The sequence below is a fragment of the Alexandromys fortis genome, unplaced genomic scaffold, assembly GCF_014885135.2.
Source record: "Alexandromys fortis isolate MF-2015 unplaced genomic scaffold, M_Fortis_MF-2015_v1.1 scaffold_254, whole genome shotgun sequence".
Classification (NCBI taxonomy): Eukaryota; Metazoa; Chordata; class Mammalia; order Rodentia; family Cricetidae; genus Alexandromys; species Alexandromys fortis.
In genome coordinates, this window is record NW_026068130.1 from 364,658 (window position 1) to 374,734 (window position 10,077).

At 49.9% G+C, this 10,077-nt stretch overlaps 1 protein-coding gene across 5 annotated transcripts in view; it reads right to left on the reverse strand.

Annotated features, from left to right (window-relative positions):
- D2hgdh (D-2-hydroxyglutarate dehydrogenase) overlaps positions 1–7,848 on the reverse strand; it is a 21,904-nt gene extending 14,056 nt beyond the window's left edge. The window contains exons 1-5 of one of the 5 annotated variants that reach the window (XM_050125943.1): positions 7,783–7,848; positions 5,883–6,221; positions 2,352–2,409; positions 1,619–1,758; positions 733–926 (exon numbers count right to left, since the gene is read on the reverse strand). In XM_050125943.1, coding sequence (XP_049981900.1) covers positions 733–926; positions 1,619–1,758; positions 2,352–2,409; positions 5,883–6,216 — 726 coding nt within the window. In that variant the 5' untranslated portion in view covers positions 6,217–6,221; positions 7,783–7,848. The other 4 variants (XM_050125944.1, XM_050125945.1, XM_050125947.1 and 1 more) reach the window with 4 other exon arrangements.
- Between the last annotated feature and the right edge of the window lie 2,229 nt (positions 7,849–10,077).

The following is a 10,077-nucleotide window of genomic DNA, read 5'->3' on the forward strand; positions in this document are numbered from 1 at the left end:
AGGAAGACACACACACACACACACACACACACACACACACACACACGGGGGGGGGGGGGACTGATTTTAAATTTAAATTACCATGGAAGCCCCGGGCCTGTGGGGTCTGTGTCCATGTTTCCAGAAATATTTAACTGAGCTAGGGAAACCCACCTTGAATGTGGGCAGCAACAACAACCCCCAGCTTGGTTAAAATTGCTTGAGCACCAGAATTTATCTTTTTGTGCTTCCGGAAACAATGTAACCATACAATGTAACCAGCTCGCTCACATCCCGGCCAGCATCCTTTCCTAGCCACGATGATCTGTAGCCTCTCAAACTGAGTCAAAATAAACCCCTCCTCCCTTATGTCACTTGTCAATTGCCTTATGGCAGCAGTGGGAAAAGTAATTAATACAGCAAGGGTTGAGGGAAGGGGAGAGTCCAGGAGGGAAACTGGCTGTGACTCCATATCAAGGTGGCCTTAGCTAACCTTCCTCTTTCTCCAATCCCTGAAAGTCTGGTACAAGTTGCTGCCTGAATGAAGTGACCCCTGGTGGCTCCTTAGGAGGACTCCACATGTCCCTGAGGTGTCCAGAGCCAGGAACCATTACAATGGGGTTTCTAATCTGGAAATGGATACACACACACCAATATAGCCCCACGTCCTGCACCACTGCCAAGCCAACACCCTCAGACTGAAGGTAAGAAGCCCCCAGAACAGGCTATGCACCCTGCTAGAACCCAGCTCACCACTTCCAGGCCCAGGACAGTCCCTCGGAGTGAGCCATATCGCAGAAAGCGCAGACCGCCAGCGTTGGTTGCCACATTGCCCCCAATATGGCAGCTGCCCTTGGCTCCCAAGTCCAGCGGCATGATGAAGTCCCGCTCCTGCAAATACTGACTCAGCTCCTCCAGCACACAGCCTGCCTGGCAGACCAGAATTCCTACAAAGAGCAACTGAGTTATCAACAACTTCTGGGTTACCAGGGGTGTGAGAATGCTCACTGGTGAGAAACCCCAGACTCCTCTGTAGTAAGAACCCCCAGAAACAAGTGTTCTCCTCCAAGGCCAAGCAAGAAGGAAGACTTCCTACTACACAGGAAAAACATCACTTGGTCCTTTGTAATTACAATATAAGACAAGAAAAATTAGAATGGCAAAAGCGGAGAAAAGTGCTTGTCTAACTAAGGGGAGGGAGTAGAAGAAAGGGTTGTTACAAAGTGGTGACTTCAGCTTGGGGAGCACCCGGCTCCCAGGTTACAATGTTTAGATCTGTTTTTGTGAATGAAAGCTGTTGCTGACTGCAAACAGTCCCCTGTACAGCAACCCAGCCTCGGTCTGGGAGAAGGCTATGAAACCCCTTCACAGGTATCACTGCGTAGCAAGTATGTCCAGGACAAGCTGCCGTGGCAAACTCTGGATACAAACGAGACTTGTATGGCATGTCCACAGTATGAGCCACCTAGTGACTTTCAGCAGAGAGAAGATGGCCCTGATGCATCTACGCAGCAGCCAGCTCTAGCCCAGTCAGGACGCCCCCACCCCACCCCCCACGAACACATCTGCTCGCTTAAGCACTGTCCCAGGCTAAGGAGGAAGGACAGGGGAGTTCCGAGCACACAGAACACAAGCTTACCGGATACATCATGAAAGCTGATGACTTGGTTCATGAGGGCAGTGGACAGGATGATTTCATCAAAGACGGGGACACTGCCCCCCACCATGCCAGTGTTCCCACCTTGGGGGTTCACAGCCAAGTTTCTCTTATGGCAATGCCTGGGACAAATGTAAGATAGATATCAAGCCAGCATCCCAAAGCCCAGACAACCACCCCATGGCCAAAAGACAGGCTCCCAAGCTGACACCTGTCTCAGGAACCTCATCTCCTTTCTAGGCCTTCCTGCTACAGAGGTTCTTCCCCAACACCCTGTGAAGAATTCAAGGGAGAGTCTCCTCCCACAAAGCTATACACAGAGGAAGGGAGGCTGACATGATCCCTGGGGCACGGGGAAGAGGCCTATGTGGCCTAATTCTAATACCTTCAGAGCTCTCTCATTGTTTCTAAGAGTCAACGGCAACACCATCTTTACCTCCACCACCCTCACCCCCTCTAATCCCATTGCTGTAGGCTGAGTTCTGAGCCTGGACCACCAGCCCTCAGGCTGTGCTTGAGAAGCATCCTCCAGCCAGGACTCTTGCAGATAGGGATCTGGAGAAAGGGATGCCCTTGCCTGTGAGCCCGCAGTGAACCCCAAGCTCAGCAAACCACAGGGATCTCCTATTGGACAGGTGTGACTGTGGCCCATGGTGTCGGAAAGCACTGTCGGCAGACATCTCCTCACTTAAGAAAACAGGAGATTTCCTCTTACCTAAGAATCTGGGACACTTCCTCGGTGGTCTGGGGCCTCAGCAACACTTTACTACAGCCTGTGACAAGAGAATAGACTTGTCAGCCCACGGGAAGGGACGAGGCTCAGTCACAATCCTTCCTTGAAGGTGACACAAACCTTTAATCCCAGCACGTTGGAAGGCAGAGGCAGGAGAATCTCTGAGTTCAAGGCCAGCCTGGTCTCCAGAGTGAATTCAGGTCAGCCAGGACTACACAGAGAAACATTTGTCTCAAAAGAAAAAAAAAGTGTGCAGATATTGTCTTTGCCCTGGTCTCTCCTGCAGGTACCTCTCCCGGATAATCCACCTGTCCTGGCTAGTGGCTAGTTTTATGTCAACTTGACACAAGCTAGAGCCATCTAAAAGGAGGGAAACTCAATTGAGAAGATGCCTCCATCAGATCTAGCTGGAGGGCATTTTCTTAATTAGTGATTGATGTGGGAGGGCCCAGCCCACAGTGGGTGGTGCCATCCCTGGGCTGGTGGCCCTGGGTTCTGTAAGAAAGCAGGCTGAGAAAGCCACGGGAGCAAGTCAGTAAGCAGCGCCCCGCCATGGCCTCTGCATCAGTTCCTGCATCAACTTCCTTCGATGATGAACAGTGATGCAGAAGTGTGAGCCAAACAAACCCTCTCCTCCCCAGGTTGCTTGAGTCATGGTGTTCCATCATTGCACAGTCACCCTAGCCAGGACACCACCAAAGGAACATTCTGTGTCACCAGTCACCCATCTCAGGCCTGGCTGCCCAATGCCCCTGTGGCTCCCTAGCCTTTCTTCCTGATGAACTCACTGGGACTTCAGTAACCACGCATATTGGGGACAAATATGACTCACTGCCTATTTTTACAAACAGGAAACACAATCGTGTCCTAGCTTATGCTCGTCCATGACTGCCGGCGCCCCTCCAAACTTCTATTCACCTTGTCTCTACACCCACGAGCAATGACGCTTCCTCTGGCCACTGCAGGCGATCTGCTTCCTACCTGGAGCCCCACACCTGCGCAGCTCCCACTCCCTGGGGCTCACTGCCTTTCCCTTCCTCCCTTTCTACCCATCTTTCCCGCATCCTCCCCATCGGCTCTGTAAACCTGCTAAAATGCTCTCATCTTAAAACCAAAAACTGAAAACAAACCTCCTCTGGCCTGGGATCCTATAAAATGCCCTCACTTCCCCGACCCCTGGATGACAGTTTACACTTCCAGGAAACACCCAAGAGAATCACCTTCCTCCTCCAGCCTGGAATTGGCTCCGGCTATTTTTGTCTTTCCCCAAGGACTGTGTCCACAGCTCTGAGTCAAGGTCACTATGGCATCTATCTCAATCACTTTCCCTAATTTGTTATCACATGTGGCAATCTGTGTCCCCCACCGAGCCTTTCTCCACTGATTCTGTACCATATTCCTTTGGATCCCTGCTGTCCCTTGGCCTTGCTTTCCCAGTCTCGTTAGTTGGTTTTTCTTCTCTACTAATGGTCTTGGGCCCCAGTGGCCCCAACGCTGGACTCCAGATTGGCTAATGGGCTGCATTTATCTGTACAAACCCAAACTCCATTTCCCCAGAGGCACTCCTGGGCTCCTTTCTAGCCAGTACACAGAGATCCAGGGTTCCACTGTCTACACAGCCGTGCTGTTGTGCCTCTGTATCTCATACACAGACCTAGAGACAACCCTTTCAAGTTCCTCTGGAACCTGTGATGGCTCAGTTTTTATCAGGATTTTCCTGATAACAAGAGAACATCCATGAAGTTTTGGGCCCTCCTGCCTGGCACTCAAGTATCCTCATTTCCTGTCAAATGCTATGTAGTCGCCAAGTACATCTCTTTATAGCAAGAACATCAGGCTGTGTTTTCAAGTTGGATGAAATCACTTCAGAAGAGAAAATGAGACATAGTAACCACTGGGACTGGGCTACTGAGCAACAGAAACAGATGCAGGAGGAGGAGGAGGCTGAGAGCAGCAATTATGTAACAGCCAGACAACCAGTCCTGCACCCCACTCTATAGAGATACCTATGGGAATGGCTTGATACTATAGAAATAAGCTCATTTTTTAAACCATTTCAAATGAATTTATTTTTATTTCATGTGTGTTGGTGTTTTGCCTGCATATATATCTGTGTGAAGGTGTCAGATCCTCTGGAACCAGAGTTAGACAGTTGTGAACTGTCATGTAGGGTACTAAGGATTGAACCCTGGTCCTCTCAAGAGCAGCCAGGGCTCTTAATCGCTGAGCCATCTCTCCAGTCCAGTGGAGAACAGGCTCTTGACAGGCTAATGAAGATCTAAGGCTGAGTGCTGGAGACGGCTGAGTAATCAAGAGCAGAATAGAGGGCTAGAGCTTGACTCCCAGAACCCACACTAGGCAGCTCACAACTGCCTCTAACTCCAGCTCCAGGAGCTCTGATGCCTCCTTCTGGCTCCCACGTGTACTGCATTCACAAGCACAAACCCACATTCTGTTCTAACACACACACAAAATTTGTTTGTTGTTTTAAAGTTCTCAAGTTAAGGGGCTGGAGAGATGGCTCAGAGGTTAAGAGCATTGCCAGCTCTTCCAAAGGTCCTGAGTTCAATTCCCAGCAACCATATGGTGGCTCACAGCCATCTGTAATGGGGTCTGGTGCCCTCTTCTGGCCTGCAGGCATACACACAGACAGAATATTGTATACATAATAAATAAAATATTTAAAAAAAAAAGTTCTCAAGTTAAGATCATTCTGGACTAAGTGGGCCCTAAATACACTGACAAGGTTTCTCTGAGACAGAAGAGGATGCCTGGAGAGATGGCTCCGTGATTAAGAGCACTTGCAGCCTTTGCAGAGAACCCACATCAGGTGACTGACAACTGCCAGGAACTCTTAACTGCAAGACGTCCAACATCTTCTTCTGGCTTCCGAAGTCACTTACTGTTCTCCCACATACTCGAGCGCGTGTGCGCACATACACACACACACACACACACACACACACACACAATAAATCTTTTCTTTTTGTTTGTTTGCTTGTTTTGTTTTGTTTTCAAGACAGTGTTTCTCTGTGTAGCCCTGGCTGTACCAAAACTCACTCTGTCAACCAGGCTGGCCTCGAACTCTAAGATCCACCTGCCTCTGCCTCTGTGCTAGGATTAAAGGGGTGTGCCACCACCTCTCAGCTAATAAATTAAAAAAAAAAAGAAGAAGAAGAAGAAGAGGACCAAGGATAAAGCCGAAGCTGGAGGGTGCTACCAGGAACACCTGGAGTCACCAGAAGGACTCTGAGCTTCCAGAACTGAGAGGAGTGGGTGCCTTGGGTGAAAATTGCCTAAGAAGCTGCCCAGGTGCAGGCAGTGGTATCACAGCCCTCGCTTCAGCCAAGGATCTCCGCTTTTCAATCTGCCGATTTTACTCCCTGAAGACCTCAGCAGTGTCTTCCAAGGCATCCAAGGCGTGTTCACAGTGACCTCTACTCCCCTCACCTACACTGTCTACCTGGTCTCTACGCTTCGATCTCTTACTCCACTGCCCAGGTCCTGACTCACCCCGGACGCTCCTCAGCCAGTCCACATTGCATGCCTCCAGCTGCTCGGGGTCTGTGATCACTCTGCCAGGTATGATGCGTTCAAAGGCAGCCAGGTCCTCCTCAGACACAGTGGAAAACGGCAGACGTTGCACTGGGTATCGCTCAGGGGTCAGCATCACCTCAGGGCTGCCGGAGACGGAGGAGTACCCTCTGCAAGCCAAGGGGCTGTACGTATCCTGAGGGCAACCCAGACACTTCAGCCCCACTGCGGCTCCCTGAATGTAGGTCCTCCTCCATCTTGATGACGCCCAGAAGAGCCTTGCAGAACATCTGGGCACCAAATGGAACACCATTGCTCCTGCCCATAGATAGATAGATAGACAGACAGACAGACAGATAGATAGATAGAAAGATTGAACTTTCAACTCATGAGCAATAAAGCAATGACCCCACAATGGCCTCTGTACCATATCTGAAGTCACATACGCATTGCCTAGAGCAGCGGTTCTCAACATGCTGGTCACCACCCCTTTGGGGTTGCGGGGTCGCCTATCAGATATCCTGCATATCAGTATTTAAATTACAGTTCATAACACTAGCAAAATTAGTTATGAAGTAGCAACAAAATAAGTTTATGGTTGCCAGACATGAGGAACTGTATTAAAGGGTCACATTAGGAAGGCTGAGAGCCACTGGCCTAGAGGAACAGGATGGCTTGGCACTAGACAGAGGAAGGTGATTCAGGCTGCAGGACATAGAAGATAAGATGCTTAGAAGGGTTCGGTTCTGAATGTTTCACCCAGCGTAACAGCCCTGTAAATTCACTCGTGTATACTTCTTGGTGGTGCATTCTCTCCTGGGCATTATATTTTATCTTTTGCAAACAGCAACCGCTTTTCCAGACCCTTCCCCTTCAAAACAAAACTAGGTTTTAAAGCCCAAAAAGGAAGGCATCACGGGAATTGTGCACCCAAGCAGTTGAAAGGTAAATTTTACATTTTACGTATACTTTGTCACAAATTTTAAAAGGCCTGGGTAATCAACAAAAATGTCTCGAAGGGAAGGGAACTGTGACAGTGCATACTGGCCCGGGTAAGGCAGCTAACACAGGAAGCTGATCCAGAAGATGCCACCTTCCAACTGAAAGCTCTACTTGGCCGCCACTTCCGCCTTACCTGAGACGGAAAAACACAACACAGCATGCGCGAAGCATGCGCATGCGTCATGTGCTGTGACGTCAGGGAGGACAAGCTATTTGCAATCCTAACCAACACGGCCTGGGAGCATTGCGGGTGGAAACGCTGTAAATAGGCTCACGCCGCCAGCAGTCCCGGCTCGCTCCCGACCTGTGCAATCACTTGACAGGCCACAGCCCTGGCGGTACAGACCCAGACACCAGCGCCCACCACCCCGGAACTGCAGCCGACCCACTACGCACCCTAGCGTCCGTCCGAGTGCAAAAACTGAGTCCGCAAACGCACCCTGGTTCCCACCCTTGCACCACCTTAGGCCTAGACCAGTCCGGATGAAGCAAGCGACTGCGCATGTGTCGGCCCTTCCTTTCCCAACCCCGCCCTTAGGCCCTGACTTAATCCTCCGAGTCTTTCCAGTGAGCTCTCCTGACCCAACCTGAATCCCCCCAGTCCCAAAGAGGAGGGTGTTCTGCTTGGATCAGAATCTGACTCCACGCAGCAGATGTCCCAACACTCCCTATTTCGAGCGCTTTTCCCAATCATGGCACACGACTAGCCCCAAAAGCTAAGTGCCCGCTCCTCATCTCACTGTGGCTCCTTCCCCAGGAACCCTGTCACCTTGGAAGCTCTTCTCTTCCCCAGGGATTTTTGTTTCCCTAGGGACCTCTACCGCCCCTATAAATCTCTACCCTCTACCTCTCTCTCTTCCCCGAGCTTCCGTCTCACCTGAGGTCACAGGTTCATCAACAGGCACTACTTCGAAAGCCCAGCCCTCAAAGTAACACTTCACTGAGCAAGGTCCAGGGCTGGGACGACCTACGGGTACCACAGAGGCCAGTCCAGCTCTACAGAGAATTCTTGGCCTCCTGGGTCTGGCTGTACCTGGTACTGCGGTTTTCCTGGGGGCAGCTCCAGGAGCTGTGACTTCTTCCAGCTTACCCACTTCCATTTACCATCACGGGACAAGCCCAGGAAGCACATTCTGTAAGATGTTAAGATAATTTAGGGTTCTGCACCAGCTACTTTAGATCTCTGTCCCGGGAAGAGCAGGAGGCTCCCGAGGAAAGACTACAAGTATAGCGTCGCTTCGCTGAGAAAAAGCCAAGGCATCCAGATAGTCCTTGCAAACTGGATAAGAGAAGGCAGCACTTAGGGGTCAGTAGCTATATGCTGTGTGCTGGGAGGGGAAGGATGCAAGCAAGCTGTGCCTTCAGTAGGCCAGTTCCCTGATGTCTGTCTGTCCACTCTCCTGGGTTTGTCAGACAGGGGCACTGGAATACGGTCAGTGCATCATCCTGGCATTGTCCAGGTCCAAGTCACAACTGCATCTGGATTCCTGTACTGGTTAGGACATTCCGGAGGCTTCTGCTAGCCCCTTCATACTAAGTTGGTCCTCACTCCACAGGCCACGGAGGGTAACGGCATCAAGAATGTCAGTGTGCTGGATAGTTCTATGTCAGCTTGACACAAGCTCGAAAAGAGGGAACTCCAGTTGAGAAAATGCCCCATAAAACCCCCCTGGAGGGCATTTTCTTAGGAAGTGATTGATGGGGAGGACACAGTCCTTTGTGGGTGGTGCCACCCTAACCTAGTGGTCCTGGGTTCTACAAGAAAGCAGGCTGATGAGCCAGGCATGTGTACGCCTTTAATCCCAGTACTTGGGAGGCAGAGGGAGGTGGATCTCTTTGAGCTCAAGGCCAGCCTGGTCTACAAAGTGAGTTCTGGAACAGCCAAAGCTATTACATAGAGGAAACCCTGTCTTGGAAAAAACAAACAAATGAAAGAACAAATAAAAAAAAGGCAAGAAAAAATGAAAAAAGCAGGTTGAGCAAGCCAATTAGCAGTATCTATGACCTCTGCATCAGCTCTTGCCTCCAGCCTCCTGCCCTGTGTCAGTTCTTGCCCTTGCTGTTTCTGGAGATGAACTGTCTATATTGAACTGTAAGTGAAATAAACCCTTTCTTTCCCATGTTGCTTTTGTTCATGGTGTTTCATCACAGCAGTAGTAACCCTAACTTAGACAGTCAGTTACAGTCAGGAACTAGAAAGATGCCCAGAGGGTGTTTGGTCTTTTTCTGCGAACACTCATAGCACCTGATCACCACAGCCCTCATTACCTGGCAGGCCAATAGGATCTTGGCCCCCTGGAACTGGTAACAGTTCAGAGCCAGTTAAGATCAGCAGTTTTAACTGAAGAGATGGCTCAGTGATTATGGGCACTGGTTGTTCTTCCAGAAGACTGGGGTTCAATTCCCAACACGCACATGGCAGCTCACCAGCATCTGCGACTCCAGTCTCAGAGTATCTGATGACTTCTGGCCATTTCGGGAACCAGGCACACACACATGGTGCATAGACACACATGTAGACATACACTCATACATGTAAAATAAACATAAATCTTTAAAAAATGTCAGGTGGTGGTGGCACCCACATTTAATCTCAGCACTCAGGAGGCAGAGGCAGGTGGATCTCTGAGTTCAAGGCCAGCCTGGACACCACATAGTGAGTTCCAGGATAGCCAGAGCTTCGCAGGGAAACTCTACCTGAAAAAAACAAAGAACAGACAAACTAAAAGATCAGCAGTCAGTCATGCCAGCAGTGGAGGATTGAACCTTTAATCCCACCACTCAGGGGACAGAGGCAGGTGGATCTATGTGAATTCTAGGCCACCCTGGGTCTATAGATCAAATTCCAGGACAGCCAAGGCTACACAGAGAAACCATCTCAGAAAACAAAATAAATAAATCTGCAAGAAAACAATAAATAAATAAATAAACTGGCAGTCACTTGCCTATTCACCACCCCAAGAACTGGACTTTCCTTTAATCCTAACAGCCACCCTGGGAAGTGACTGCTGATACCCTGGATATACATGGAGAATACAACATCTTGCCACAAAACCACAGCCTCTGACAAAGTTTCCCGTGATGGGTGAAAGGCTGGGCCTCATGCTAACCGGTGTCTGGAAATTCAGCACTGTCCAAGGGAATGTCTAAGACAACTCAGTAATGTGTATGC